The sequence below is a fragment of the Cinclus cinclus genome, chromosome 7 (genome assembly GCF_963662255.1).
Source record: "Cinclus cinclus chromosome 7, bCinCin1.1, whole genome shotgun sequence".
NCBI classification, from domain to species: domain Eukaryota; kingdom Metazoa; phylum Chordata; class Aves; order Passeriformes; family Cinclidae; genus Cinclus; species Cinclus cinclus.
Genome location: NC_085052.1, coordinates 34,498,701 through 34,525,742, shown reverse-complemented (window position 1 = coordinate 34,525,742; position 27,042 = coordinate 34,498,701). Strand labels below are relative to the sequence as shown.

Here is a 27,042-nt window from a genome sequence, read left to right as displayed (position 1 = left end):
GAAAGAGAATCACAGAGGAAAAATTATTTACTCAAGATCAGAGAAAATGCCAGTGGCAGAGTACTGGAATAAAACCATAATAACACTGAAGCACCTTACCCACACGTTCTGTAACTGAGGCCAAAAAGCAGGCTGAGGAAAGTAAAGTATTTTAAGAAACAATTTACACTATAAATCTATAAAACATAAACTCTCTTCCACAGTCCTATGTTAAGGTTACTCTGATACTGGTATTGCTTATTCCCAGGAAGGTCAGGAATCATCTCCCTTGAACATCCTATCAGAATCCTTCCTTTGGTGAATGCACACTCTCAAGCCAGCTAAGACTCCAACAAATTCCAGGAGGTGTTCCAGCAGAACTGTGAACCCTGCAGCCTGAGCAGCTCCACAGCCTTTGGCTTTGTACTGCCATTCTGGACTGTTTCTCAACCAACAGCTATCCAAAAAATGTGTTACTGCCCTGAGCCTACAGCCACTGCAAGAAAAATCTCCCCACTGAAGTATAACATGGAAGCTTGGGAACCTGACAGTATCTCACTATTATTAAACCAAATAATTTCACTCATCACTGGAGTTCCTCTGGATATGCCCCACTGTGGGTGACGGCAGAATTAAATTAATACTGCTTAGGCTAGAAATACTTTAGTAATCTAATAGTTTATAACATTCCTTCCATGTACATTTTTGCAGGTACTCAAGGTTTTGGTTTGAAAACCAGAGTTCCAGAGTTCTAATATTTAAGGAAGTGATAAAGTATTTGCTAAAAAAAAAAGAAAAAGAAAATAAAAAGAAAATAAAAAGAAAATAAAAAGAAAAAAGGTGGTATGACATCAGATGGCAGCATTTCATTAAAGAAAGTTAATATTTTTCGGACCTATTTTAAATTCTTAAATAAAAACCCCAAATCCTTCCACACAAGTCTCAGTGCTGTGTCCTCTATTTAAGTGGCACACAGTTCTCCCATGGATAGTTATCTGAGCACCTAACAATAGGTTAAGGAGGTCTGGCTCCAAGCCCTCCCTTTTGTTATCACATTTAAAGTGTTCCTATCTATGTTCAGAACCAGAGACCCCGTTCAAATAAAGTTCAGGTTGACCTTCCACTAAAAATAGGATATTGTTCAACTCATTAAAATAATAGACAATAGAAATTCCATGAGGTGCTACTAAAAGGTTTCAAGTGTTATGTATTGTAAACACAATTCTTCATTTCCCCTTATTGCTATTTGCTGACAGTTATCTATTACAACATTACACTCTGCTGTTCTGCTTAAGAAATGTGTCTCAACTGCAAAGAGGTAAAAAAAACCAGGGTTTTTTTGTAGAGTTGCTACTGATTTTGCCAACAGATTTGGTTGTTTCCTACCCATGCCCTACCCCAGGATGCTTCACCATCATGTACCATTTCATGTAGCTGTTTTCTGATAAGAAGGTTTGCATTATTTGTTTGATCCAGTGACCTAAACCATGTTTTAGTATTCTAGAATAGTACTGTTCTTCCCCGCTGCTTACAGACATGCCCAAAACCCCCAAAATTAAGGGCAGCAAATGTGACTGATACTTGTTATATAGAGAGAAAAAAAACAACCAAACTTTGTTCCAAGGTGAATTAATTTCCCAACATTCCCTAGTTCAATGGATTTGAACTAGGAGAAAGCAGTTCATTATGGTTTCTTTAACAATTCATTATGGTTTCTTCATAAATGCCTGTCACGAGGCCTAATTTTTGCTGTTGGACAGCTCTGGGGCTTCATTAGGTCTGAACACAACTCTTGTCTTCAATTTTACCTTACAGAAAAGTGTGCCCATAAGGGTTTTGAAATATGCACCATGTTACACCGAATATAACAGTCCTCCTTTAGCCGTCTGTTATAATAAATACTTTTTAATATTTCAAAATTTTAAAGAAATTATATAAAACTGTGCAGAAACTCATTACTTTCACACTGAGGTGTGAGCAACATACATTTACACAAGCCTCCCTTCAATTAGGTGCAAGATCCAGCAAAGTGCCAGGAGGCAAGCTAAACTTTTTAAAATAATGGCATCCATACAACATTTTATTCTTCCTTTTCCAGTATTCCAAAATGGCTTCTCATATTTGGAAAACACACAAGCACACTGCACAACTTCAGCTCCTGGCTTGAAGTGACAAGACCACGATGATTAAAACATTTAGAATATTCAGATTAATTTTTTAAAATCATGTTTAAAAGTTCATTTTTTTTAGAAAGCTGGCTGAGAAATCCAGCCTTCAAACTTTTTTAAACTCTTGGAGTGATTATTTTATAAAGCAGCTATAGTTCCATTTGTAGCTTCATGTACTACTTGCACTAAGAGGCAAATTACCTACATTATTCTTCAATCTTACCTTCTGAATCAAGACTGCAACAAAAGGAGCTCCTAGAAACTGTGAAGAACTCACTCGATGCAGCTGGACTCCACGGACATCCACAGCGAGGCTGCGAATGATTGCCTGTCAGCCCCAGTTCGGAAGAAACAAAATGGGAGGGCAGCACTCCACTGGAACTCCTCCCAAAATGGTAGTGCCCAACATCACCGACAAGTTGCTACTGCAAACACCGCTTAGAGACAGCCAAGCTCAGTCCCAGCCTCGCAAACCAGGCCTGACACGGGGCTTTCAGATCCTAAATCAGACACCAGGAAAGGCAGTGGTAAAGCCCCCTCAAAAATCCACGAGCGTTAGGCTGAACACGTGAAGGGAAAGAAGGAGAGCAAAGGCCACTACTATAAATCCACACTCAAATATAAATGCAATGTACGTCTCCTTCATTCACCTTCACAAAACAGTCAAAATACACTTCCAGATCAATAATCCCTCATTTTTAAGATTTTCCCCGGAGGCAGCCATTTAAAAAATAGGTATGAGTGAAGTCTGGTAATCTGGTAACAGCAAAATAGAGTACCCTGAAGGGCAGCTTACAATACACATGGAGCAAGAAAACCCTCCTAAAACTCCTGAAAGGCAGAGGCTGCCCAATATTTACATCTGTTCTGCTGGAGACTGAAAGTATTAAGTTATTCAGTCTGAAAATTTGTATGAGGTCCACACATCAGGCTGAATTTTCGTTTTGGAAAATTTCAACCAAAGCAGTTTGGTTTTTTTGGGTGATTTAGAGGTAAAAAGGGCACAGACGGCCTCAAGGTTGAGTAACCTGACACTACCTAACAGCACTGGGGAGACCCAACAAGGAATGACAGGAAAAACCCCCAAACCTAAGGAAGGAGGAGCACATGTTGTGACTACACAGAAGGGGAAAGAAAAAAAAAAAAGAAAACAACTTGGACATACATAAGAGGCAGTACTGAAACTGTTGCAAAGAATGGAGGGGGGGGAATCAATCACATTTAAGGCCTGTCAATGGCCAACTGATTTCAAAAGTGTCTTCTGCACTTTGAGATGCATAGAAGAAATGCAGCAGAAAGGATTATGTATGCAAAAGCATCAAATGTTATTTATATAAACTAAGCAGACTTTCATAGATTATATAATAATTTATTATAGGGAAATGCACTTGGTATTACCATAATAAGCTTACAATTTTCTCCATCATTCATTCCTCTCAGGTTCATATTTGAAGCTTAAACCCTGGGGGGAAAAAATCATTCTTTTCTCACCTGCAACTCATGAATTTAGAAGACATGAACAACAAGAGAGAGATAAGAAAACTGCTGGAGTAAGATTTAATTTTCCAAGTACTGTATTAAAATTATATCATGCAATGCAAGTAAGTATAAATCTCACCACCTGCAGTTAGTATTTCTCAGCATTTTTAGGTCTCTCATTTACTTCATGGATGTTACTTAAAAGTTAAAAACAAAAACGCAATTCACTTCACTGCAAAGGTTAATATACATAAGTGCATTTATGTAAATGATCTCTATTACACTTTTTTAATCGTTAGATCCTTGTAACTGCATCAGTGTTTTATTTATGAAGCAAATTATTCAAGAGGTGCACAGCAACCCTCTTTGTTTTGATAACTCGCTAATGAGAGGTGTGAAAATGCTGATTTTAACTATTTTTGACCCATCATTTTGAGTTATCAAACAAGACATAGGATTCAGCTGCTTAAGGCAAGCACCTAGAACCATTTTAGATACTGTAGGATCCATCAGAAAAGCCTCTCAGACCCTCCAGGTCTCCCACAGACTTCAACCACACATGCAAGGGCTGCATGCAGGGATGCTTTAAAAGACCGAAAGTGTCTAAAATGGCGCTGGCCACCTAAGTTCAGACACCTCTCCAACTGGAGAGGCAAATTCCCAGTGCTTCTTAAGAGGATTACTTCAAAAGCTGTGGTAACTTCAGGGCAGCAGTCAGAACTGGCAGGGTTTAGACAAGGTTCTTGCCGTCCCAGACCAATAAAAATAAGCACCTTCTTACAAAAGACTCTGAAAGCATCTTCAAATGCTGCCGAGGCAGCTGCTGCCAAGGCTGAGGGGAGTATTTGTACTAATACACCAAAAGTGGGGCAGCACAGACAACTATATTCATTTCCCTGAAAGACAAATAAAAGCAAAAGCCACGATACTAAAAGAGACCTCCCAAAACCCCTGTATAAAACATATTTTTGCCTACTTACATACCATTCATGAAAACTGAGCAACAGGCAGCCAGGTCCAGGACGCACCAGAGTATCCAGAATCGCCTCTCTGAGCCACATTCTCTCCTCACTAAGGGGGGATATTAATATGCCTCCTTAGCCCAAAACCCTCCCCAGTTTCTACACTGAGGGGGCTGTCTGTCTCATCAGCCTCCTGAAGATTCGGGCACCTGCTTTCCAACATGCCCAGCTCCGTTTCCACTTCCCTTCACCCCTTCTCTTCCCACAGTGCACAGGGTGCCCTTCCCTCGTTCCTGGAGGCGGCCGCCGCAACACACCCAGGCCAGGGGGGAAAAGGGAGCGATGCTGAGGGGACACGAGGCACCCGATCTGAGGAGAAAAGGGAGCGATCCTGAGGGGACACGAGGCACCCGATCTGAGGAGAAAAGGGAGCGATGCTGAGGGGACACGAGGCACCCGATCTGAGGAGAAAAGGGAGCGATGCTGAGGGGACCAGGAGGATTTGACCTGAGGGGAAATGGGCGCGAACCCGAGGGAACTCGAGGGTTTGAGCTGCGGGGAGGCTCCTGAGCTGAGGGGAGAGCGCGGAACGGAGCGGCCGTCTGGCCTGAGGGGCTCTGCCCTGCGGGGACCGAGACGGATCTGACTCGGCAGGAGGGGTCGGAGCTGAGGCGAAAAGGCAGGTAGTTCACAGAGGGAACCTGTGCACTGAGCCCGTTTGTTGGGGGTGATTTAAAATAACTTTATGCCAGCGTTCAGGTATCCTCCCTTCTGGCGTACGCTTTTTTCAGGTACTAAGTTGTTCCAGTCCCCTATGATTGCCCCTCCAGTTTGATTCACCAGACGAGGTTCTGCTTTTTTATCTTCTGCTGTAAGATTCTGGGTAGGATTTCACAGCTGTGGATGAGAGCTACGCCTATTGAGACACTGCACTTCTGGCAAACACGTCGAACACTTAATCAATCAAATAAGGTACCCATGAAAACAAAGTAAACTTTAAATCAAATAAAGTATTTGTACCTGCGAATCTTTGGCAACCTGGCCTATTCACAATTCTGCATCTCGTACCTGGATTTCATTCCCACAGAAGGCAAATGAAAAATTCCTAACTGGCGAGTGGCTAAATGTACCCCCAGAATGGCAGCAGGGCATGGATAGATTGTCCAGACACACGACCTTAGACATAGCCCTGTGCCCACCAGTATAGATGTCATTATATTTTCTAAAATTATATAAATCCAGCTAGGCCAAAGAAAATGTTATAATCAGATTCTTTAACAAAATTTCATGCTTCTGCAATAACTTTTGATGTTAGCTGTCCCTTGAAACAGTTCTGAAATAAATTATTTGTTTTAGAGAGCACATTCCAATAATCTGACTTTACATTTGCCTTCAGTTACTACCTGTAAGTAAATTCAGTAATTAGCGTTTTCTTTCTATTTTCAGTTGTTTACACATTTATTTAGTTCTAATGGAAGCACTGAGTTAATGTATTTCATATTTGTACATTATTATTTAATCAACCTTGTCAGAATGATATTGAATCCCTAAGACATAATTTTATACAAATAATAAATAATATTATCTAAAGAGATGACGCTTGAAAAACAGCCTGCTTTCAAGGCACTAATTCCCATTCCTGCTGAGAAACAGTGGAGTATGAAATTACTAGTTTGGGAGTTTAAATTGCCAAATCAATCATATCACCATAAGTGTCAGAAATTAAATAGCAATGACTGAAATTCCTAAACCTTGTGTAAATCTCAAGACCTCCATTGCTCAAGTTTTGTTTTTTCACACTATCTTTTGGAATTTTCACCAGGAATATTTTTCTTGCATAGGAAACATAGGCTATTCAGGTGAGAATAACCAAAGACTAAAAAGGATTATTCATGAAGAGCCCAAGGTTCTCACACAACTCAACAAAAGCACATTATCTGTGGGTTTTTTCATCTGAGTCTTTTTACTGTTTCTTTACATGCAGCCCATCAGTGACAGAAACCAGCAGCAGTATTGATCTATAAATCAAACTTTCAACCGTGAGTGCTAATACTGTACACCACAGATTTCTGCACAAGTACAATGCTAACAGGAGGGGTGCAATTAGTACATCTTTAATAGTGTAAAATAACCTACCTGTAATAGCTTGATTTGAAAAAATGGGACATTGAGCTGAAAGACCCATGGTGAATTGCCTCTAAAGCATAATTAAAGTTGGTTTTATTCTATTTGTTACTGAGTTTTAGCTTCCCTTCATTCAAAGTCTTGCAATTCAAAATGTACAAAGTATTTGATTTTTAAGGTTTTTTGCTATGATCTATCTCTGAGGCATTTACCCAGGATAGTTGCAACCAGCCAACACTAAAAACAGATTTAAAGTTTAGGCACAAATGTGGCTAAGCCAACCACTAACCAAGAGGGAGATTTTCTGATGAAGGTTTTTTTTTCATAACTGACCACTGTCTGATTTCATTTCTAAAGCTTCTGCTAATCTGGAGGTACTAACACAAGGTGCATCTGCTGGTACTACCCAATATCGTAATTCCTCTCCGTAGTGACAATGTGAAAAACAGCCTGTAAAACTCAGCAAAATAACTCATCTTAATCACAACTATTTTTAAAACAGACTGCAGATATTGTTTATATTGGGGGGGAGGAAAACCTCCAACAAACTGGAAAATAACGATTAAATGAAAAATAAAAAGTCGTGTATTTTAAGATGCGAAGCATACAAAAGGTGAGTAAATCAGGGTCTCCATCTGTGCTCAGAATGGGGACAAAAGTCAAGCAGTACAGAATGGGAGCCAAAAGCCTATTTTACTTTCACACAGGTGGGAAGAACCTTACTCTTTGTGGTGTTGCAGATGCATTATGAAAGCCAAGTTTTATTAATAAACCTACCACAAGGGTGGTTTTGGCCCAGAGTAGCATTTCCTATGATATTCAACGTAGTCAGATTTTGAAAGGATATCCATTTACCTTGTTTTCATAAAAATGTAGGAAATGTACGGATAAACCAGTTGCAAATAGGAACATGCTTCTTGTTCAAAACCCAGTAGATCTGGTAAAGATGCATTAAGGAGAAAGGTTCCACTCCAGTAGCACACATGTGCCCAAATTTGCTAAGATAATGTATTAAAAATAAGACTACAACAAAGCATTTGGCTGCATCGACACCTACAACAACATTCAGTGATATAATTTGATAATCTTGTGACACTGAGCCTGTGATTTCATTAAAATTTAAGTGGAATTTATAGCATTTCTCCAAAAACCATCCATTACTGAGCATATGAGAGGATTAGAGGCAAGAGCAGATTCTACACTCTGCCAACTTCAGCAGCAGACTTATTGTTCTTTTAAACAATATTTATAAAAAATACCATGGAATACCAATTAATTCAAGGGAAGCTGCCCAGCAGCCATTGTATCACAACAAATTTTGCCGTTGTTGACAAACAAACATGGAAAAGTTAGACATGCCCTAACTAAAGGAATAAAGCCACTTTTGATTCTCTACCTGAAACTTGTCCCCACATCCATCCTTAGGCAGTCACAGAACGTGAAATTTTAGCCATATAGAATTTTCCATAGTAAATTCTTATTTTCATTGTCTGTGTGGTTTCAGCTTTGTTAAATGATCCACAAAGCTAACAGACAGAATAGGAGGAATATAGAATAAATATTCTTCAGTATGCAGCATTAGTTTTCCTACTGTTATTAGTTTCTTCAGGGAGAAAACGTGAAATTCTGTAGTCTTGTGGTACAAGCATTATCTGTTGTAAAACACAGTTTATGTTGGAGTAATTATTTCGTTCACATTCTCCAAGGGAGATGTAATATTTACTCTTGAATATTCGAACTTACACATAAGCACAAAGTTGATCTTCTGCCACCATTGCTGTAAATATTTGTTAACTTGGGCAGAATCTAACCTATTTTTTCTGTTGGAAACCTCACAGATTTCTAACAGGAAGAAATGTTCAAACTATTGAACTTGCAAAGCTGATAGAGACTGATTAAATTAAAGAGCAAGTGGTGGAGAAGGGATGGAACAAGCATTACAAAACTGACATTGCACTTAAGGTCAACAAAGACCTGAAGGATTGAGGTGTTTGGGGCTCAGTGCCTGTATTTCTAAAGAAACCACTTGTGCATTTCTGATACTGGTTGGTTAATCTGTAGATTTTTCAGTATCCGTCCTCTTTACTTGAAGAAATTAAAACCATGAAAAAATGCAGGCAATTCTATCCCAGCACCATTATTTCATACAACAGTGCTAAGCCAGACTTTTTACCTGTCACCTATTCCGATGTCAAGATCTTGCTACTTTTAAGTGACTGAGACATAAAACTTCTGAGGTCGCCTTGGGAGGTAAATTGATTTTTTAAATACATTTATTCAGGTAGCACTCTGCGTGTGTCCCTAAGCCCTCTTGTCCCTGCTGCTGGGCAAGGATTGGTACCGGAGGGAGCTGAAAGCTGCTCTGCGCTTGCAGCTCGAGCTGGGAACACTGGAGGTCACTGCAGCACCGCTCCGCTTCCTCCAGAGACAGAACCCGAGCTTCTCCGTGTTCGGCCGACCGGAGCTGCTGAAACACGACTCGCTGCGTGCCACGGCATTTATTATGTTTTACTGAAATTCACAACACCGACACTGCAAATGGTGAGACAGAAGGATCACTGAGCCTGTTGTGTGCGGAATGAAAAATCAGGTTAAATTATTCCTTTTACCCATTGCAACACAGGTAGAAAGTCAAATCAAATTTAATTTCCATTGTAGTACTGCTGGCACAATTAACTGTTGCGAGCGTAAAAAAAAAATTATCCATAGGGAATTAAATTACATATAAAGGTCGTATGATAGAGACCTTTCGAGATTTTGTAATAACTGAAAGAAATCGTAAAACCATGAAAGATACTAACGCCACTGAAAGCTAATGCAACAGCTAATGACTGCTGTCTCCCGTAGCATTCCTGGCTGCCTGCTCCCGCGGACTCAGGCGCGCAGGTGCCCCTCACAGGAGCGGACACAAGCTCCGCGCTCCCGCCCCAACCGGCGCTGTTCCCTCCGCCGCCGCTCCCGCGGGGCCGCGCCCGCCATTGCAGTGGAGGCGGGGCCGGCACCGGCGGCGCTCATTGGCCGAGCGGGCTGGGGGCAGGGCCTGCGCGGGCGGAACGCCCTATAAGGGTGCAGCCCGGGGCCCGGAGCGGTATCAGCAGCGATGGCCGAGTGGTTAAGGCGTTGGACTTGAAATCCAATGGGGTCTCCCCGCGCAGGTTCGAACCCTGCTCGCTGCGGCCCGGATGGGCTTAGCTTTTTTTTTTTTTTTATTCTTTCCTGGCCCTTTGTTAATCCCCGCCGCGTGCAAGTTTTACTGCTCACGTCTCCTGTCTCGGCTAAAAGCCCCTGCAGCAAGCACAGCGATCATCTGGGATGGCACAGAGCGGGGCAGCTCGGAGGGGACACAGCGGCTGACCGATCGCAGGGCGATCCCAGGGGACACGGCAGGGCCCTGTCCAGCCGGCTCTGGAATAGCGCCCCGAGGGAGGCTCTACAGCCTCGCTGTCAGTCTGTGCCAGGGCCCATTCACAGCACAGGAAAGCAGCTCTTCCTCAGCTGGAAGCTCCTGTGCAGCAGTTCCCGGTCCCATTGTTCGGCCCCACCTTCTCCACACTCCCCTTTGGATATTTATGCACATTACAGAGGTTCCCCCCTCAGCCATCTCTCTGACACTGAATAGGCCCGGCTCCTTCAGCCTTTCCTCATGAGGGAAGATCCAGTCCCCTCATCATCTTTGTTGCCTGTGATATTTATCCTACTGCAGCTCATCAGGCCGTACCTACCTGCTCCTCCCTTAGCCCTGGCAGAAAGAACAGCAGCACCGAAGGTGTAGCAAGGTCCCAGGGCAAGCATCTGGCATTGCATCTACCAGCAGGGACAAGAGCCCTCGAGGGAGGTAAGAGAAGGGCACCTGGGGCTCAGTGCTCTTTCAACAGCTCACCTTCCAGGCCCTGTACACAGGGCAGGCAGTGTCCAGCTCCAAAGCTCGGCATTCACCCACACAAACAGTCCCCTGACTCACCCAAAGCTCTATTGTTCTGCCACATGTCCTACAGCTGATACTAAACAAATTAAATCTTGTCAGCAGGAGGCTTCTCTCTAAGGAATGGACTTGATCCATCAAACCTTGCCTTTCCTGAAGGAAGCTGCCCGATTCCTCCTGGACCTTGAATGAGGGGGGGGGGCCTCAAATCCTCTTTTCCTGCCTTTTATGACCTTCTGCACATGCATGATGCACATACACACAACATGGAGTTGGGGGGGGGAGGAACCCACAGAAGTTATTTTGCCAATTATAACCAGGAAAAACAAAACAAGGCAGCATTCCCCGATCGTCTCTGATTGGCTTACACTGAGCTCTCCCCACTCAGATGTGTCAGCCTCCTCCCCAGCACCGGTGAAGGGCTGACAAATTGGCAACTCTGCCAACAGCAGGGGGAGCGTGAGCTCTGGGCTGCAATAAAAACACCCAGCATCAACTAACTGATAATCATCTGCCCGTCTGACAGTGACACAGCCCAACAACCTACCGAGTGGCTTTATCTTTTGCTGTGTAATTTCATCAGCTTTACAACAGCCTCACTGCTTACACTTTCATATCCTGAAATGAGAGATGAGCCTGCTGGGAAGGTAAGATAGCAATGTCCACGCTCAGGAAATTAAAGATACTCAGTATCTCTTCATAATCAGGATACTTGCTTCTATTATAGAACATATAAATTGCCTTTCTTTAAAAATCTCATTTAAAGAGGAAAACAAACAATCAAGAAGCGACCTTACCTATCATTCAGCATTACTCAGCCTGAGATTTTAAATCATATACTGTCTGCACTCATCATCCAATCTAACTCTTACACTGTCACTTGACAATTGCTTGCAAAGTAACTTGGCAAATACTAGCAAAACAAAAAGGTTCAGAATGTTTTAGTTCTTCACAATCTTACATGCTCTGCACTTACACAAGTATAACAGCAGCAAATAAAGATATAATAATTCTATATAAGTCCAGAATCCTCCCCACACTATTCAGCTTCACTGTAAACAATTTGCTAAATAATTGCTTAATTTCTGTTTGAAATAGTTTCAAAGACCTAGAAACACAGCATTGAATAATGTGCCCTAATCTCTGTATTTTATCATCATTACTATATACACCTGCACCCCATCTGCTGTCTCATAACTTCCAGGTGAAAACTGCTCAGTTTTCCTGTTTACAAGTCCAGTAATGGTCAGGTTTTATCAACACTTGACTGGACTCCAGAGGATCAGGGCTCACCTCACAGTTCTGTTTATTTTCATACCAAATCACTCAGAGCTATAACACAGCACAGTAAGCCAGAGCCCTCACATACCCAAAACATTCAGGACCCTTTTCTGCCCACCTAAGCAACTCACACGGGGAGCTAGAGAAGAAAATAGGAGCTTACCATATCTTGCAGAGAGCTGCCCTCCTCCAACCTGAAACTCCCAGCCCCTAATCTAATAAATAGTGTCTGGGTTTGTTGCTGCTGCTCCCCACCCGGACAGACAACCCCTCGCAAAGAGAGTTAATAATCTCAGTGGGCCCTGAGAACCATGAACACCTGACTCTGTTTGCCTTAATCACACCTTCACAGAGCCTGAGATCCACCTCACCCCTCCTTCCCCAGTTAAAGTTTCAGAAAGTGAATTCTGTTTGGTGCTCACCAGTGCAGGGGCAAAGCACCACATAATTGCTGATGAAATGTCAGGTGGGACATTCTCTGGATCTTTTCATGCTACTAGCAAAAATAAAGCCTTCTAAAAATACTATATATTTTAAAGAAACAGAGAAGTAATTTATTCTTGGCGTGTGGACCCTGAATGATCCAACACTGACTAATCTGTCAGATGCTTCTTTCTTTACTTTCTAACGTGAGGGAAAACTGGGCTGCCCACTCATTCCAGTTAACTGTTGTTACTGGCCAACAGGTCAGGTTGCACCTGGTTTTGGGGAATAAAAAGCAAAACAAGCTGCACAGGCTACTCTTGTTTTCCAAAACTCTGGGTTTGCTCTGCTAGGAATAGATTAATTCAACTCAAGAAATGCAGAAAAATGGACCAGCTCAAGTTTAACACGTACAGAGGAAAAAAAAAAAAAAAGAGTCTGTATTGGTGGCATTGCTGTACTGGAGCACCAGTCAGAACCTGACCTCCTCGTGAGTGCAAAATTACAGGACACAAATTACAGGACTGATCTTCAGCAGGCTGTTGCAAAACACTTTTGCCATGAGCTTTCACTGGCCTAAGAGCCTTCCAAATATCTGCAATTATTCATCCAGAACAAACATCCAAAGGTTCTTTGCCAAAACCAACCACGCAATAATTGGCTGATAATGACATAGGTTTTAATGACACAAACTCTTAGTTTGCTGTTCAAAGGTCTATTATACGTTCACTTCTCAAGGGAAACCAGCTCATTAGGTGCTAAATCACCCATCCAACCACCCCCTTTTACCCTTAGCAGCAAGTGCAACGGGCACAGGAGAATCTGGGCTGTGTCTGATTCAAAGTACTCCAGCTGGCTGCATTCTCATCTCTTTGTTAGAGGGAAAACTGTTCCCTATTACTTAGTATCCTTCACATACAGTAAGAGTTTCTTCTGTTAATACTGTCTGACAATGTTTACAGTCCCTCAACATAAATCAAAATCTTTCTTGAGCAAATGTCTTTGTATGAAGTAAAGCGGCAAATGCACTGAAAAAAAAAAACAGTAACAAAACAATGTTAGAGAAAATTATTAATCTCATCTCTATAATGCCTTCAGCTGCAAAATATGCAAGAGAAAAGCATGTAAAAGTAAAGGTGATGTGCTATAAAACTGGCTCTTGGTACCAGTGCCATCCACCCCAGGGTCAGCATGGTTGTATCAGCACAGCACCAGCACTCAGCTTTTCCAAACTGGGACCAGCACAAGCAGCATTAAGAGTGGTAGCAGCCCCTGTGAGCGTTTCCAAACTGGGACCAAGCAGCAGCACTGACACAGGTAGCAGCCCCAGTGGAGCAGGCTGGCTCCAGGACACAGCTGGCCATGAGGTCAGTAGGATGCACCCTTCACTGGGTTCCAGTAACAGCACCGGGGTCCCAGTCTGTGGCTAACAGGCCCAAGTAACTCAGGCAGCGCAGCCCAGCCAAGCCACACAGGTCCCTGAAGGGAGAGACAGACATCAGATTGTTTCCATGTGGGGACAACACTGGGCCTTCCAGGTTACACTTTCCATTGCACTGCTAGGATTCCTACCCAGACTCCTTAAGCTTTTCTCTACTGAGATAACAAATAACAGGAAATTCCAAAGGAATCTCTGTGGTGGGTGGAAGATTTAATTAAAAAGATGAAAGCAACCCCTTGACTGCATGCATGAAGTTTTATTTGCTGCTGATGGAATTATCTGCCTGCACAAAACCACAATGAAAGTACCTGACATATTAGCTAAGTTTTCAAAGAAGAAAACAAACACAAAATAAATAAACAACAATGTAGAATTTGAAAAGTTGCCCAAATTATCAAAATTTTTTCATGTGAGATTTTGTACACATTAGTGCTGACTAGTTTGATTTTTCATTCTTCACCATACAAAACCCTGTCTAGCACACCTGAGCAGGGAGGGAAAGTGCTGTGAAGCCACAGGACAATGCTGGCACACATACAGGGGATCAGTTTTCCACCAATACATCTTAACACAAAAATTGTTATCTGGAGAGGTAAAGTTCTGGAACTGTCTTCCAAAACAAATAGCTGGTACAAAAGGTGTGTAAGGTATAAGATGAGTGACTTTTAGGAGTGCTTGATCTGTCACAGTGACCCTGGATAACAAAAACATTCTTATTTCGTGTATAAGATCACAACTCTCCTACAAGTTAAGATTGCAATGAGTACATTATAAATCACTGCAGCGAGTACCATGCAATGCAGAAGTGAAGCAGAGCACAGAGTTGAGAGATAAGCACAGTTCTGTTTACAGTTTGTTGTCTTCAAGCTTTTGGAAGATCTTTGCTGAGTAGGATACTCTGGAGCCCAAGGTTCTACTGAGAGTATGTTTTTCATAACATCACTCTATTGAGAGAAATATTATTCACTGCATAACATTTGAGAATACAAGAAACAGTATGTAAGATGTTAGATAACTTCACAAAATCACTGTGTGTTAATACTGAAAAGGGCTTTGCTTACTGAACAGAAAAACCTCCATCTGTAATGCTCACAGCCATGTGTGATAAATCAGTATTCAGACATTGACTGGAACAACACGTTACAATGAAAGAATACAAAATACAAATAACTTATAACTGCTGGCAAAAGAAAAAATACTGAACTGTTGAACAGATGATCTCATGCTCCTGCATGTTCCTCATTTTAGATCTCATAGTTTCTGAATTTCCTCAGAAGGTCTGATGGAGCATCGCCTGACCAGCGGAAGCGCAAGTGCCAGTAATTCCCCTCCGAAAATCCTGAGGGGAAAAAAGAGAGAGACAACTAAATTATGATAAACATGCATAAAATTACATTTTCTGAAATAATACCTGACAGCCTTCCCAAAAAAAAAGAAAGCAGAGAAGTGGTGACTTCCAGTGCTCTTGACGAGCAGTGACAAATACGAGCGCTGGAACAAGAACTCCAACACCAACCTTCAGGACAGAGATCAGCTGGGAAGGTCCAAAGGAGAACAGCAAGGGCCCCGGCAGTCCCTAGAGAGAGCTCACAAAGGAAAACTGAACACACTGCATTGGCTTAATCTAGGGAAGATGATGGGGATGGTGATGTGATAAATCTGCAAGTACCTGATCTGGGGCCTTTTAATACTAAAATGTGACCTTCCTTTTATAGCAAACTGAATCCTATGAGCAGAATTAGTGTTCAAATCTCTTGTTTGAGCTGAAATAGCCATGAAGGTGGTAGTCAAGAATTCATCCAGGCCAGCAGACAGGAATACACAATGCTAAGTTTCTAAGTGGAACACAATATATAAATTTTTGCTGGACCAAAACAAAAACACTCAACATCCTAGCATCGGGTATAAACACAAAAGTGCATACACACCCTGTCAAATATATGACAATATTAACATTTATTAATGTAAATATATGACACTGGATAAATGAAGTCGGCACTTGATGAGCTTGCTGTTTTCCCCATTCAAATACCTGGAAATTAAATCAAAACTTAAAAAAAATCGAGAAAGAAGATGCCTGAAAAGAAAATTCACCATTAAAGGAACAAGATGATGTTTTCTTTCCTTCAAAATTTTACTGTTCAACAAAGGATACAGTGATGATTTAATTACCAAATAAAAAGAGTAAATAGTATGAAGTTATAGAGCATAATTTGTCAAAATCAAGTTTTCAGTTAGGCCTGGCATACACTTCTTTGTAGGATGTTCTGATCTATTTTCTGCATTCTGCAAATGTTTGGGATTTCATTCAGTTTTGCTACCCTCACAATTCACCCTGATTTCCTGTTTGATCAAACTGGGAGAAATGACAGGGCTTTGTTTAACAGCGGTTCTCTGCTTAGATGGGCCTGGGATTATGAAACTCCTGAAGGATCAGGCAGCACAGAGGGTGCCCATGGTGCTAAGGAAGCTCTGATCAGGCACAGTGACCTAAACCACAACCAGGAAGTGCTGACTGGTAGGTGACACTTCTGAAACACACATTGATTCTGGTGCATACACTGCTTAGAAAAAACAAAACTGTTTGAAATACAAAAGAAGCCTCCAAGTCTCGAATTTTAGACCTCATTAACTCAGCAGAGGCAAACTGTGCAAAAGTACTGAAAGGTAGATAAAAAAATCCCCAAACCTAAACATTTTACTTCAGTTTTAAAATATATTTTTAAAAATCACAGACTATAACTGCCTTTCCTTTTTATTTTGCATTTTTATATATCAGAAAAACTAAACTTTCTATTTTGGTCGAAGCATTTTTTTCTCCTTCTCCAGCTGCTGTTTTTACTAGCAAACAAACAAGAAAACTTGGAATAGGGAGGAAGGAGCATCTGAAAAGTTCAAAATTAAGTAATCAAAAGCATAAACCCCAAACTGAAATCCCAACCCAAAACCACTTTTAAAAAGCTACAAGTTGAACACACTGCTCTGGAGAAGACTTTCTCATGGCTGAAAGCCACCATTTCAGGCCAATCCGTGGATACTGCAATTTTCTGTTTTCACTTACTTGGGGAGTCTGCATTCTTTGAAGACTGTGGTTTCACATCAGGAATTGCAACATCTTCTTGCTCCCTGCTCCCTTCCAACAATCCATCTCCACTGTTTTCTGTCTGTTGGGTCCATATCTCAGTAGTTATGCTGTTGGTATTACCAAAGTCAGGAGCTTCCAGCATTTGGTCCTTCTTACTTTGGACAGCCCAGTGCATTGACTACAGGAATGCAAACATAACAAAGAACTAGGCCTTATGCTTTAATGGGCTTTTAATCACTTTTTCTTTCTTGTATTGCTGCAATAAGTGGTCAAACAAAGCAGATTGAGAAGCCTGTAGGTCAATAGTTCAGGTCAAAGCATGGTTACATGTCACAAACAGCACTGCAGAGGACACTTTGTGTCATGTTGGGATGAAGAACAAAATGTACAACTAGATCAGAATTTTAAGGGCCTTTTGTCCAGCTTCTTATGTCATGAATTCAGACATTTTTTAAGAGGGCTTGAGTGACTTCAGAAATGTTAATTTTCAAAGATGCCTTTGACTTCAAAGTACCCTTTGAAGGCAAGGCAATTTGAAAAGATTTAATATTAAAGTCTGTGGAATAACATCCGTTTGGAAATTAACTAAGCTTAGTTGGAAACGTCCAGCAAACATTTAAGCTCAGGCTTAATGCTCTAGTTGAAGTGTCTCAAACTTCTCTCCTAAGCAGAACTGAGATGGGCAGAATTGACACATGAAACATTTATTCAAGAGCCTGAAAATACGACCACGTAGCCCTGTAACTAATTCACTCTTGTAGGGCAGGGAAAAAAATAGTCCAGTATTATGGAATTGAGCTCTACTAGGGACATGCTACCAAATCTTCTCAATAGCATGATCAGGAGGGAAATCATCCAAAAAACTCCTGCCTCTGTCCAGGTCACCCCACCAGCCTAGCAGGGCCCCTCCAAAGCTCTATGGGAAGCCCCGGGTTCCAAGGAACGACATTCTAGATTTTTTCAATGAGATCTTAATTTAATCAGCATGAAAACCTATCTAATAAGCAATATAACAAGAAGAGAATATATTATAAAAAGGTCCCAGCTTTAACTTAACTTTGAAAAGAAAGTTTCCTACAAAAGCAAAGTGAGCTGAAGCTTTTGAAAACAGCCCTTAAGTTATTTAAACCTCCTATAAAAGCAGCAAATCAATAAATTCACTCTAAAACTATGTGAATGGGCTTCTGAAGCCCTCCAATTTTTCCTGAATTTCCTTAACATCCCCAGCGTAGGAATCTCTCTGCACCATTCCCATCCCCACTGCAGCAGAACTCATAACTCTAACTCATCCCCTCACTCTGCAATTTTTTTTGTCGGGGCCAGCCCCACCTGCCCCAGCTGCCGAGGGCCCAAAGCCAGGCAGCACCCACTGACCGTTCTCACGGAGCTGCTCAGCGCCTCCCACTGCTGGAACGGGATGCTGACTTTGCTCCGGCGCCAGTAATCGTAACGCGCCCGGCTCTCCTCGTTCGTCAGAGTCTCCTTGGCTTGCTGCAGCTTCTGGAAATTCTCCACTGCCACACACACAAAGGACACTAAAGACAATGTTTGTTCGGCACAGGAATGAATTCAGGTGCAAAAGGGGACCTGCCAGCAGCGGCACAGAGTAAAGTAGAGGAGAAGGCAGGAGGAGGAGCAAGTGACCAAGGGAAGTGCTTCCGATTCCAGCTCTCACTGCTCTGGCTGGCTTTAGGATCACAGCATCTTTGGTGGACTGATACCCTTGCAAATCAGAATCGAAATGTTCCTTTGTCTACCAACTTCAGAAGCGCCTAAATTGAAGTTCAGAGAAATTTACAGAGCACTGAGGTGAAAGGCACAAGTCAGGCCCTGCAGACCACCTTAAAAAGGAAAATTAGAGCAACACTGCTTAGAAGGAGCAAACAGATCTACAGCAGCACAGGAGGCTACAGAGCACAGCAACAAGAACCATGACCAGGGAGGAAAAAAAAGATGAGCAGGAACTAACAAACAAGAAGAATAATCTAAGTATAGTTCAGATTAATTAACTTGTGCATGTTATTAGGTATGTTTTCTACATATGCTAAAATGTATATCCAGTGCATGAGTGAGAGCTCTCACCTTTCCCTACAGGGCAATTTTCCACTGAATTGTTACTAAGGATGCAGCTGCATGTTACTATTTGTGGAAGGGTTATTAAGATGTAGACTTTATCTATGACTCACCTATGTTGCAGCGATCTATCATTATTACTATTATTCATTTATTCCAGTTTACAAATTAGAGAGTTCTTTTGAAATACACTACACCCAAATACTAATCAAAATTGATAACTGTAAATCAAACAAGAAACAACAGGCTAAGGGAACAATTGTACTAGGTTTCCTTATTCCAGTGTTACTAGTTTTCAACAAATAAAAGGTCTACTTTAATTACTCTTCATTAAGCTTTAAGCTGATGAAATAAAATAAAAAACATAAAGTAAACTCTCACTAGTACAGTAAAAAGGTATTTAAAGTAAATAAGGCATGTTTAGGTAAAGAGAGAATATAACATTTTTTCAGGACAAGCAAAGCTGCTCTGCTATTTGGCACTTGGCTGCTCTTTTTTGTAGCTCAGCCTTGGTGAGCTCTGCTCTGGCCTCTCTGTGGCAATGAATGAGTAAAGACTGGCTCCAAATAAATAACTCAGGTGCTGCTCAGCCCTCCCAGCTCTGAGGAGCTGCTCCCTCTCACCAACACAAATGTCAGCTGCTGTTCTGCAAACAGAGGCTTACCGTAGGGCCAGCTTCTCTTCACTTCCCATCATTAAATTACATTAAAAGAAACTAAAGCACATTTTATATGTTCCTCACAGGCTTGTTCCTGGCAGTAAATTAACTGATGGACACAAGTGTGGCACCTGAAGGCCACTGACCAGCTCCATAGGTCTAGAAAGGGACCACCCCAGAAATAAATTCTGAATTAAAAGATGATCTGCTGTAGGAAGAAAAAAAGTTCAAGGTCCTAGAAATTAGAGAAAAAAAAACAAAACAAAACAAACAAAAAAAACAAAACCAAAACAAACAACCCCCCCCGCAAAAAAAGCAAAAAAACCCCTAAAAAAACAAACTACAACAAGTGTCTTCCTGCTTTATCACAGAGGAGTGTGCAAGTCTTAGAAGGAATATCACAAGCTTGCTATTTAAACAGAACGTGCTCAATGCACACAAGGATTGAAACATTTTAAGGGGAAATAAAGTTTTAACGCTGAATTTAGTATCTTGGCCATGCTAGTAGAATAAAAAAAAAAAAAAAAGATCGTTTTTAGACAGGAAAGAATACATACCTGCTTTGGGGTTTCCAGGATGCTTATCAGGATGACATTCAAGGGCTTTAATCTTATATTCGGCAAGAATCTGTTCAGCCTAAATAAAATATTGAGATAAAGTGAGTAAACACAGAAAAGATTTGCAAATTTTCTTTTTTTAAAGAGGCTGGGAACATTAAAGAAGGCTGAAAGATTTTGTTCTATTCAGTTTTATAAGCTTAAGCACAAGCAAAGTAGGTAAAAACAACCTCCTGCCAGTGACACTGCTTATTTAATCTTATTACCATGCACTTATCCTTGGTCTTGTTTTTTGTGAGGCTCATCCAACATGGCTCTAGAAAAATGTGCAAAGACATTTGACCACAGAGGCAAAATGCATCCCTTGAGCTGCTGTTTACTTTGTTTAATTGACTCTAACTTTCAACAGTCTCATGTCAGGAAGCAAAGGCTCTCTGTATTGCTGAAGATCAATTTGTGGGTTTAGGTGGCTTCCTATTCATAGGAAATTCAGCCTGCACCCCAGGAGGTTTCCATCTTGGATACTCCAAGATAACTTGCTCGATAACCAGAAATTCACATCCTATCTTCAAGTTAATCTTCCATGTAAAAAGGTTGGCTTGGAGTATAATAGATTTATAATCAACATTAGAATTGGCATGTATTAGTTTATCAGTTACTTGCAAATTCCCACACAGTTTGGCATATCATAAAGTATTACAACCCCTGGAAAAACTAAGACATGTTAACAGTTAAAATACAGGATGCCACTGGAGTGGGCACCAGCTTAGGTTTTCAAATGTTTAGTGCTTCTCCAAGTATCTTGCTGGTTCTTATAACTCAGAAGCCAAAACTTCTTTTTACATCATTGCAGTTCAGCTTAAGCTTTTACAATTCGCCCTAAGGTACCAAATAATTACCATTCTTTCCCATACAACAAAGGCTATTCATACAAATTCCTCATTTGTCAAACCATGACAGCCACATACAATTTAAATTACTTCCTTCAAAATTAAGTCTCATAGCACTTTTAATTTAGAATAAAATTACAGTTTGCTCAACTAGCTGGACAAATCTTACTGGCATATTCTGGGAAAAAATGTGGTCTACAGTAGTATCTTAAGAATTCTGCACTTCTCACTCTGCTCAGTAGCTCCTTCCAGAGGAACAGATCTAATGTAGTGTATGTGCAGTCAGTAAGACACTTTAAAACACATACAGTGTACAGAGAACTCTTCGAGACTGGTTACTGTATAGCCAGCTACCATCTCCAAAACTTAGTTACTGAAAGGGGAACTTTGAAGTTAAAATGTGTACACAGGGACAAAATGTAGCCGAAGGGTAGCATGGAAGTCTTCAGCTTAGAAAAAAATCAGTAGAAAATAAAGTTGATACATTAAATAAATATAAAATACATAGTGAGGTGTTTTACCAAGAAACATATCCTATACCCACTATACACGAATAGCATTGTTCTTGAAGAAGGATTGAGATTAAATCTCCCCTCTTCCTGTCACATCTCAAGATGAAGTAGGTGGCTGTGAGCTCAATTCTACCAGAAGCCAAGAACGAACTTGGTTTTTGTTTCCTTGAATACAGAAAAAAATCTGTAGAAACAGAGTATTTCTGCTTAAATTTCACCAGGTCCAACCAAGAGCAGGATATTCTGCAGCTGGGAGTGTGCTGTGTATGCCCAAAGGAGCCTGTCCCAAATGTCTGACTCCTGGACAAAACAGTGAGGCTGTAAAATCCCTCCAGATTCCTGTGAGACCCCAGAAGAGCTGTGCAGGGTCCTGAGGGGAGGAAAGGCCATCCTGGGGCTCAGTCAGCCTGGATCTCCCATATCAAAAACAGTGCAGCAACATCTGCTGCTTCTCAGAACAAATAGTACCTGACAGCTTGTTTTTCAGGACCTATTAGCATTTATTCCAGCTTTTTAATTTCATTTTCAAGCAATTGGAAAAATAATTATCATATGTACTTGAACTGTTCATTAATTGCTAAGCCCTTAAGGAATTAGTGTGAGGTAAAAAATGAGAAACAGCATCTGCAAAACCAGCCTGTGTGGAGACTTGAGCACTGCCCTTTGCTGGGACCACTGCTAGGAGTGTCCTCAGGAGAAGCTTTGCAATTCCCTCTGGGACACACCGAAGATGTTTACTCCTGGGCTTTATACTTCACCACTAGGACAGCTGAGACTGTCTGACTAAATTTACTGAGCAAAAGACAGCTTCTACCCCCACTGAATACATCCCTCATTGCAGCAGAGTAATCAAAACTCCTTTTCCAAACCAGAAACACAATTCCAGTTAATATAACAGCTAAATTAAAAAAAAAAAAAAAAAAAAAAAACAAAACCCAGCATGCTAGATTAGCCAACAAAAAGTTGTATGGACACCTTTAGCTGCACATTACTTGAAAACAACTTAGCTAAATCTTATTATAAAACATGTTATCTGCTATCAAAACAAATTAGTAAAACTAGTATTTGAATTTAAAACAGCATTTCAAAAGCACTACTATGGTAAAAGATAGAGATATTAGTTTTGTTTTCACCCGAACCAGTGAATACATTTTAAAAAATATTATGCTATGCGTAAAGCCCAAGAAACTGAGCATTATTGGTGTCCTAAGGCTATGAACTTTCATTGTATTACTTGTACATAAATAGCTCCTTTTCAGCTTTCAAAACCAATAACATATATTCCAAACTATTATTTGGATGCTGTCAAGCACATGCAGTTGGCTCTCTCCATAGTTCAGTCCTGTTCTACATGACATTTTCAACCGAAGCCTTCCTCCAGGTTCTTAACGTTGGAGAAAACACAGGAGAGAAAAACTGAGCTCTCCAAGGGAGATCCTACGAGGGGTGAGAAAGAAGGAAGAAGGTGCACAAGGCATTTCAAATACTCCCAGATGCAAATTCCCTGCAGGCAACGAGCACGTTCAAACTGCCGGCGGGGAGGGAGAAGCTCTTACCGTCGATAGCTCATCACATCCCAGCAAGTTGTAGTAATCCTCCAGGTCCTCCGGGTTGCAGCTCAGGATCGCATCCATCGGCACTGCTCCAGCGGGCTTTTCCCAGCCGTCAGGGAGGCTGCGGAATACAGAACACAAGCCGGAGCTCAGACACGAATCTGAAGTAGCTCAGGGCAACAGGCGGCTGCCAGCCCGGAGCGAGCTCGGTGAGGCGCTTTTGAACGCTGGCAGCTGACACGCACGGAGCTGGGCAGGTCCCCGCTGCCATTGGCCCCGCACGGAGCTGCTCTCGGCAACGCTCCCTGGGATCTGTAGTTGTCAGAGCCACTCCAAGGTGAAACTGTGGCTCCCGTCCAGACCGCGGAGCTCTGGACACTGAAAGGCGGCAGAGACTTCTCTCCGGCCATCATCTGTGCAGCCACTGCAAGCCAGGCACACACCGAGAGGCTGTCCTGCACCTCAGCCATTTTCTGTTCAATTTCTATTTGCAACTTTTGCCACCACCTTCGACCAGATGATCAGATGGGTAATTACAGAAAAGAGTAAAGATTACTCCCAAAACAACAATTACAGGGTGCAAACTTTGGAGAACAAAGCACCGACCTTGCCAAAGTCTCAAGTCAGAGGTCTGCCAGTCAGCTCAACAAAAAGGGGGCAACCTTCACTGTCTGAAGGCTTCCTTGAGTACCCAGACACTGCTCCTCAAAAACAAACAGCAACTGCACAGCAGTCACGTCCCACAAATTAGAAGTACCCGAGGACATGAAACACTCAGTATCTGCTATCAAATTAAATACTTTCTCATGCTAAATTACTTTCACACTGTGGCTCGAGGGTCTGTACTGTGTGCAAAGCACGTTCCTTGTGACGCTCATTTTACAATGAGGTGAAATACCTTAATTTTAAACTATGGTTAATGACCAAGACCTCAGCCCAACAGAAACTCTGGACACGTTTGGTGTCAGCCATGATATGTTGATTTCAAAATATCACTTCCTAAGCGTAATATAACCACAGGCTGAAGGCTTTCCCCTGGAGCCTTAGGAGTTCTGGTTTTACATTTCCCACATCTGCAAGAGCTCTGCAACTCAAGATGTTTTGTGACATTAAATCCTGATGTTTCCTTAGCACTCACAAACAGATGCTGTGAGCAGTTATTCAGTTCTAGATGCAGTGACCTTGTAGGAGAGCAGATGCCCAGGATGTGACCAAGGATGGAACAGCCCCTGTGTGAACCAACAAAGGACCCAGTGGCCGTTCAGAACTATCTATGAATAACAAATACATAATTTTTGCATCCACGAGTGCTTTAATATCTGCATTAATATTGTTCTGTGATGACATTTAATATTAATCTTCCACCATTTTCTATTCAAGGTTGAATTGTCTGAAATGTTCTGTTTTTACTATATGTTCAGACAGCCTACTAAGATTATAAAATACACAAAGTAACTAAAAGCAATAATATTAAAAGAAAAAGCATAAAATCCTTGGTGAACCCATTTAAATGTGATAAAAAATTCTACCAACATATTTCTCTGAGTAAACAGAACAACAGAAATCTTTTTTCAATGTCGCTACAAGTGGAAGAATTAGCAATTACAAATCCCTCCATCTCCACCGTTCATAAACTTAATAACCAGAAAAGTACAGGAAAGAAAGTCTTTTAACAATAGAACATGTCAATATTTAAATAGGTTGTACTCTGTGGGAGGACAAAAAAACCGAACAGCTGTCCCTACTCCCAACAGCATTCTTGACATCCCTTTCTTTTCCAAGTATTCCTTTAGGTAAGGTGGAAGGGAAGCTCTTTAACCCTTTTCCCCTCCAGCTGTCAGTGGCTATTTCTGTTCTGCCGGGTCAGTGACAACCTGGGGACGCGCCAGGTGTGCGCTCCCAGGGAACGCGCTCCCCGAAGCCTCAGCCCCGCCTCTACTCACTCCTGCGGCCGCACACAGCGCGGTGTGTGCAGGTGTGTGCGGCAAACGCCGCAGTGCCCGTGCTCCTGCCCCTCCAGATCCACGGGGCTTGGGGCACAAAGGCTCCCACAGCACAGCTGCAGGTTCGTGTCTGGAGAACACGAAATACACTGAACAGCGACTCAGCCTTTAACTACTCCTACTGACTTCTGTGGGGCAACTCCCAAAGCATCATCAGAGAGCAAGAGCAGCCACATGTATTACACAAAAACCCCACAAAGATTAGCCCCAGGACATAAAGTTCATTTAAAAGGGAATTGCAGAGCAGGAGAGGGCATAGACTATTGCTTACACATGCCATGGGTAGTGTTGCTCAGGATGTACAAATTGTTCTGGAAGTGAGGAAATCTCGTATTTGTTCTCTGTACCCAGCCACCAATAAAAGGTGCCTCTCAGTCCTAACACATATTGACAATTCTGTTTGTTCAGAGCCCGGAACGAATCTAAATTCTGCTTCAATGTAACAGGAGACATTTGCCAACAACTCGTAAAAGTCATAAACAGCCCTTTAAATAAGGCAGTAAGATCTGGAAATCTCTATTTGAATCTCAGATCCTACATCTGCACCACTGGTATTATTTCTTCCTTAGAGCTGTCTTCACACAAATAACCACCAAACCAGTCTTAAAGCCCCACCTCCCCTCTATATGCTGATGAAATCAGCTTGCAGGCACTTTTTAAGAAATATGAATCTTGCCTCAGCCTCAAGAGGCAAGAAGGAAAAAGAACACTTGCATACAAAGTTGCACAGAATAACAAAAGCTTCCTGATCTGGTCACTCGGCAGCTTGGTTTGAGAAGCAGCTAGTGTGAAAAGAAGTATATATGTATTTTTCACTGCTGTTAATACCTGAAAGAACCAGGGGAAAAAATAAAACAAACCCAAAAAACAACCAAACTTCCGTCCCCCTACAAAGATCACGTATAAAGTTAATTATCCATGAAGTAATCCCTTTTGAAGCCATATGTAAAAAAAAAAAAATAAATAAAATAACCCCGAATATTTTAAAAGCTGTTGGTTATCAAGGCCTGCAAGGGGAAAATTCTACCTGTCTAACCTGGGTATTGCCACTAAATTTAGAAATGCCATTCTATTAGATCCACTAATAGCTCATGATGTTGAACAGTAACACCAAACCGATATTTAAATTAACATCCATGAAGTTTAGACTATGTTGGTGGCAGCCCCGGGGAAAAGGCCGAGTTCTATCCAGTCCAAGCTCCCAGGTGGAAAGAAAACACAAGGAAGTTGGGTCCCTTATTAGAACAAATCCCATCTCTCGCCGCTTACTGTCCGGTCTCTCCTACACCACGCAGTCTCCATTCCTAAAGCAGCAGTGGTTTAGAGATGCTGACCCCCCCCAAAAAAAAGCTCCTGTATCCCGGGAGCTCGAGTACCGCGATGAAGAATCCCAGGTGGGGCTAATGTGTTATCCCGGAAGGTAAGGGGAAATACCTTAGAACATCCCTGCCAAGAGCCCGCGGTGCCGGTCGCTGCCTTGGCAGGCAGGCAGCGGCCGTGCCCTGGGAACGGCCTCACCCTCGGCTCCGTGCGCTCAGAGCCCGCTCCGAGCCCCCGGCCCCGCTCTGGAACGGACTCAGGGCCGGCCCTGCCCGGCAGGTTCCCCCTGGCCGGGTGCTGCACGGCCCAGCAAAGGGCTCAGCAGCGGGGAGCTCGCTCCGGGGAAGGGACACTGTCTGACCGACACCCTGAGGGAGAGCGAGCCCTAAGGGCTTCTCACGCTGCAGGCGAGGAGCGAACGGCGGAGCCGCCATTTGCCGGGAGCCGCCGACCGGGGAGCGCAGAGGAGCGGCGCACGGTCAGCGCTCGGCAGCGGGCGGGCCGCGAGCGGCACACGGCAGGGACAGGACGGAAAGGGAGGGCACGGAGACGGCCGGGACAGGCCGGGCAGGTCGCGCCCCTCAGCTCTCCCTCAGGCTCTTGGAGCCGCCA

General features: G+C 42.3%; 1 protein-coding gene and 1 non-coding gene across 3 annotated transcripts; one reads left to right on the top strand and one right to left on the bottom strand.

The window, feature by feature from the left end:
• The first annotated feature begins 9,806 nt into the window (after positions 1–9,806).
• Positions 9,807–9,888, top strand: TRNAS-UGA (transfer RNA serine (anticodon UGA)). Its single transcript has one exon. It is a non-coding gene; the product is annotated as a tRNA-Ser (tRNA).
• A 4,132-nt stretch (positions 9,889–14,020) lies between these two features.
• On the bottom strand, positions 14,021–26,887 carry DNAJC12 (DnaJ heat shock protein family (Hsp40) member C12). Of its 2 annotated transcripts, XM_062496360.1 has the most exons (6): positions 26,545–26,887; positions 23,111–23,228; positions 20,153–20,231; positions 18,239–18,399; positions 16,841–17,042; positions 14,021–15,118 (listed from the first exon to the last, which is right to left on the bottom strand). In XM_062496360.1, exons 2-6 carry the CDS (start codon positions 23,186–23,188, stop codon positions 15,024–15,026), a joined length of 615 nt encoding a protein of 204 aa, XP_062352344.1. In that variant the 5' UTR covers positions 23,189–23,228; positions 26,545–26,887; the 3' UTR covers positions 14,021–15,023. The 2 variants fall into 2 exon arrangements, with proteins under 2 accessions (XP_062352344.1, XP_062352343.1); XM_062496359.1 differs by lacking the exon at positions 26,545–26,887 and having other exon boundaries at positions 18,239–18,378.
• Between the last annotated feature and the right edge of the window lie 155 nt (positions 26,888–27,042).

Bases quoted from the DNA above. Each gene is read 5' to 3' on its own strand.
- DNAJC12 (XM_062496360.1), bottom strand. From the start codon at position 23,188: ATGGATGCGATCCTGAGCTGCAACCCGGAGGACCTGGAGGATTACTAC. The intron at 17,043-18,238 runs GTCAGTGGGTGC...GCATTCCTGTAG, and splicing joins TGAGCAGCTCCGTGAGAACG to TCAATGCACTGGGCTGTCCA. The intron at 15,119-16,840 runs GTAAGTGAAAAC...TTTTCCCCTCAG, and splicing joins AAAGAATGCAGACTCCCCAA to GATTTTCGGAGGGGAATTAC.